The following is a 5,554-nucleotide window of genomic DNA, read 5'->3' on the forward strand; positions in this document are numbered from 1 at the left end:
TTTGTTTTTTGATTTCTAGCTAGCTAATCTATTGCACATGGTTCATCCTAATTTTCAGACACAGACGTGGAATTCAATCTAAATAAACTACCCGCCTTTAGCTTGCGCAGGTGGTGATTTTACAGCGCACTAGCATCGCACACGGTTAAGCCAGTACCTCCACCTTTGCTCGCGCTTGCGCAGTCGTGGTGATTCATAGCGCACTTGCATCGCACATGGTTAAGCCAGTACTCCCGTGTCCGTTGAGAGTCGTCAGAGTCTTTGCAGCAAAAAAACGTTAGAGAGGGTCAGAAGACAGCCACACCAGTATGTGGCCCAAATATATATGAGTGAAAAGGGTGGTCTGTGATGTTCAAAATTCCAATGCACAACTTTGACCGCGTGGGCCCACGGTTGGGCGCGTCGTCGAAGATCGATGAGAGGGGCCAGAAGTCAAGAACCACCTGGAAGTGGCCAAATATATGTAGGAATATAGGGTGTGATGTTTAAACCTTCAAATACACAATGCACAACTTTGGTGGCACCTGCCTCGCAAACCCAAAAGCACCCTTGGATATATCTATAATGACATAATGTCGTAGCTACCTAGATAGGGTGCTTGACCCACCTCCCACTTCGTGTCAGCGGGGCGGATGCACGTAATGATACTTTGGTCATACATGCATGTCGCCATGATCTACCATAAGACGGACCAGTGAATCTATCGTTTGGTCAAACGACAACTGTTGTTCTCGATAAAAAAATGGATAGAATATATATAAACCGCTTGGGCCAATATATTGAACCATCATAGAAAATCCCACGAGAGGGACCACAAAACCAGCACCACCTGCACGCGGCCAAAATGATGTACGTTGGAAGGGATGATGTGTGTTTTCAATATCGAATAATGTACAATTTAGATGTGGTGCCTGCCTCTCGATATAGACAACAACCATGAAAGCCAGGTAGTTAAGGATGAGATACGTAGGGTACGGTGTCTGTCGAACCCGGCAATCCGAGTGTGTGGGAGGGAATCCTGACAACGCATGAGCTCAAGCTTTGGTTGGACAACATGTGACGGTGACCGGCCCTAACACGAACTATGAGGAATTCATTCATGGCCAACACATACCCCTAGTTATCGGTCAAAGGGATGATATATATACACACTCGGGGAGCCCATAGATATGCGTGTCGTCACAAAAAACGCACAAGGGAGACGCGGTCGATCAGAAGACCCCCTATACACTGCATGCGACCCGAAAATATGTATGGGTACGGTGGTGTGTGATGTGTTCAAATCCCGAATGCACAACTTTGATGGGGCACCAACAACATTACAAACCGAACACCGTACCCGATCCCAAGCCAGTTTTAATACGTACGATGTCGGCTCCCCAACTTCGAGGCAGGGAGAGGGGTGTCGTCCAACGCATGCGCACAAACTTTATGGTCTAACATGGCACACATAGAAATAGCAAACCATCATGGTCAAACCCTTCTCGTATGTTAGGTCAAAGCGATAGATTGTGTGGGGCCCCTCGTTATCGGTCAAGGATGATACATATACCTCGAGGAGCCCACAGATATGTGCGGCGTCTATAAACCGCACATGGGAAACATGCTCAATCAGAACACCCACCCCCTATACACTGCATGCGGCCCGTAAAAAATGTATGGGCCTGGTGTGTGATTTGTTCAAATCCTGAAAGCACAGGTTCAATGGGGCACTGACTACATCAGTAACATTACAAATTGAACATCGTACCCCCACTGCCAGGTTAAAGACGTATGATGTTGGGAATGCAACTTCGAGGAGGGTGGGGGGGTAGGGACTGGGTGCCGTCCAACGCATGTGCTGAAACTTGATTTGTTCTAACATAGCAGACGGAGCAAAGAGTAAACCCTTCTCGTGCGTTGGGTCAAAGGGATAATTTGTGTGGGCCTATAGATGTCGATCATTCTTTGATTTTTGAGAACAAAAAATAACCAATAAAAACATAGTCCACAAATTAGCAAAACAAGGATCCCAAGGTCTATATAAACGTCATGACAGGCCACTATAGAGACATTTAGATGATAAATGTCTATAATGACCGTATCATAGCATTTAAATGAAGCTTGAGATATGCAACTTCCCACCGAGTCACCCATCCTTAGACTACTCCACCTCGAGCACGCTTAACTTCTGCGATCTGTTCGACTAGGCTAGCGGATGGGAAGCCACCCCTTGCTGATAGGAATTGCCTTCAAGGCATTTCACGCTGGTCACCCTGTGGGACCTACTCCATACTATCACACATGTTTGTGCTTTTAGAAATTGTGTGCAATCACTACTAGGGAAAACCTTATACACAGAATCTTAGCAGCAGCGTTGTTTAAAAACAAACGCTACTGCTAATTATCAGTAGCGAGCTTCAGGAAACCGCGCTACTAATAGCCAAGTAGCAGCAGCGCTCTAGGTGAAACAAGCGCTACTACTATAATTGCCACGGCGTTGCCTCCAGGCTAGACATAGTAGTAGCGCCCTTCTTCTGGACGCGCTACTGGTAAAGTACTTAGTAGTAGCGTTTTTCTTCAAAACTCGCTGCTGCTAAGTATCACCCCCTTGCAACTAATTAAATTTAGTCCCGTACTGCTAAGCGAACAAGGTGTTTACCACCTTAAATATGTTACTTCTCAAACTATCTCGAGCACTTGGTCTTCATTGAACTATATGTGTAGGATTTGTGGCTGCAATATGAATCCTCGCCTGTGCCTATACAGGTACGATGAGGATTCATGTTGACTATTTAGATTCTACACAAAAGATCAATGATGACCAATGTATATTTTTGATGTTTTTACATTGCTTAGACTTAGCAGTAGGGTTTTTTTAGGACAAAGCGCTACTGATATTGGGCTTAGCAGTAGCGCGCTCCCTATACCCGCGCTACTGCTAAAGCAAAACAAAACACGCGGCTCGGCCGGCCCCCCGCACGGTCATCTCTCAATCGTCCCCCTCCGCCCGACGCTGGCAGCTGTGGTTAGGGTTTCTCCTCCGCCACCACCACCGTAGGTAATGCTGCTCCCCCTCTCGCCGCCCCTCCGCTGCTCCTCCAACCTCTCGCCGCCCACTCTGTCGCTGGCCGCGAGCTCTGGCCGGGCGCCTTTGGTCGACCACCCTCGATCCCCTCGCCGGCCGCTGTCGTTGCCCCCTCTCGTAGGAAAGTCACCGGCCTTCCCCTTGTCAGCACCCCCGACCGAGGTCACCATGCCATCCCCCCTCCGCTCGACAGCACCCCCCGAGGGCTGCCCTACCTAGCTGCAGCGAGGGCTTACGAATTTCTTCCTGCCACATCATGATTTCGTAGGCTAGTTCATATGCAACATTTTGATTTAGTTGATATGATTTAGTTTATTTAGTAGGCTAGTTGATTTAGAACATTTTGATTTAGTTGATTTAGTATGCTAGTTGATTTATTAGGCTAGTTGATTTAGTAGGCTTGTTGATTTAGTTGATTTAGTATGCACCATTTTATTGTTATTTTTTCTGTACATGGATAGCTAGATGCTTTTGTTTTTCTGTAATAACTTATTTTTTGGCAAAATGTAGGTGCCAATTTAGTTAAATTTGCCACTTGTTTTTTTAATCAATTATCTTAGGCAATAGGGGCCAAATTAGATGAAATGTCTTGGTAGGTGGTACCCTGATTTGGTAGATATTTGTGAAAAGTTTTTTCGGCAATAGGTGCCACTGAAATGCTTTGGTAGGTGGTACCTTGTCATCTAATATGTTACTAGATCTTAGGATTATAATTGTCCATCAAATTGCTTCTCGCGGAAGAACCAAAAATATCACATGCTACTGTTTTTCTTTCCTGTGAAGTGGATCGTTAATCCTTTGCTCATATTGCTTTAGGAAAATGGTGCCACCACCACGAACACCATGTCGACTGTGCAAGTCAAGGTGCACCAGCAGCCTTGCAACTGGCAAGCTGTTCGGCATCTACTTCCAACCGAGTTTTCGTCATGCCGCGGTAAGAAATTAGATGAAATGTAACAACTATTTTATTTTTAGTGTTGGCATTACTGCATTGTGTCATTTTGCCTTTTTTACACAGATCTTCACATGCAATGTGAGGTTGAAATTCAAAAGGCTGACAGGAGACACTGTGACATTTGAGGCTCCTGGGGGGCCGTACATTATGGAGGTCGAGAAAGGACGCAATATGTCACAGTTTGGAGGAGATGGATGGGCCCGTTTCCTCGCCCGCATGCGTCTTACTGGTGGTGAGTTGATCAGCTTCTCCTTCAGAGCAGAAAGACCCAAGCTGGCTGTCATTTATATCAACCTGGTGGAAGATGATGAAGATGACGAAGATGATGAAGATAATGAGGACCCACTCGATGAAGATTATGAGAACCCACTTCATGAAGCCATCGTAGCTCAAAGAATGAGGCTGAGCGAGGAGGAGGTGTGCAACCTATGGGACATAATTCCGCCACGTGATGACTTTGTCGGGGTGCCATTCGTGACCCGCCTGACAAGTACCATGGTCGATCGGCATGAAATGGTATGTTATACTGACTATAGTAATTTGATGATATATATATATATATGCTGTTTTGTTATACTTACAAATGCAAATTATCCGATGATATGCTTAGTGAATACGATGATATGCTTAGTGTAGAGTCTAATGATATGCTGTGTGGAATCTAGTCGATGATATGCTTTAGTGTAAAGTCTGATCACATGCTTATTAGTGTAGAATCCAAGGAACTATTAATAGTGTAGATAATCCATATATGCTTATTAGTAGAATTAATGCTTAATTAGTACAAATGTGTAGTACTGTGTCTTTTGATAGTGTAGGAATCTATACTTAATAGAAATATATTTGCAAGAGTATGTGCGAGGCTATTTATTAATTGATATGTTTTTCTTATTCAGAAATTGCCAAAGAACCTATCTGTGAGTTGTGGTATCGAGCCTGATGAAGAAGGCTCAGCTGGACTACGCCTTACCACAAGGGGCTCCGTCACCACCTGTACTTACCGCATGGACACAGACGGTCGCACACACTTAAACTCGGTTGGGTGGAAGAGATTCCTCGTTGGCAAGAATCTTCGTGTTGGACAGGCCATCCTAATTACTATCAGGAACACCCACCGCCCAGGCTTGACGATGATGATCGTCGTCGATATCATCTAGAACTACATATGTGTGTGTGGCTATATCATCTAGAACTACATATGATGATCATCGTCGATATCATGTAGAACTACATATGATGATCGTCGTCGATATCATCTAGAACTACATATGATGATCATCGTCGATATCACCTTGTACTGCTTGAGGATGCATGTTGACTATATATGAAATTGTTATCTAGTACTCCCTCCGTTCCAAATTACTTGTCGTGGTTTTAGTTCAAATTTGAACTAAAACCACGACGAGTAATTTGGAACGGAGGTAGTACTACCTAATACCTATAATGCTTTAAGAAATTGATATCTAGTAGTACCTAGTATCTGGAAATTGCAGTTTATTGAAACTGAAACTGGGTAGGAAGCTGGGGGGAAA

General features: G+C 44.6%; 1 protein-coding gene across 1 annotated transcript; it reads left to right on the top strand.

The window, feature by feature from the left end:
• The first annotated feature begins 4,059 nt into the window (after positions 1-4,059).
• On the top strand, positions 4,060-5,179 carry LOC141026063 (uncharacterized). The gene is made up of 2 exons (XM_073502017.1): positions 4,060-4,538; positions 4,919-5,179. The coding sequence occupies exons 1-2, from the start codon at positions 4,170-4,172 to the stop codon at positions 5,177-5,179; spliced, it is 630 nt and encodes a 209-aa protein (XP_073358118.1). The 5' UTR covers positions 4,060-4,169.
• The last annotated feature ends 375 nt before the right edge of the window (positions 5,180-5,554 follow it).

Source organism: Aegilops tauschii, chromosome 6, assembly GCF_002575655.3.
Source record: "Aegilops tauschii subsp. strangulata cultivar AL8/78 chromosome 6, Aet v6.0, whole genome shotgun sequence".
Classification (NCBI taxonomy): Eukaryota; Viridiplantae; Streptophyta; class Magnoliopsida; order Poales; family Poaceae; genus Aegilops; species Aegilops tauschii.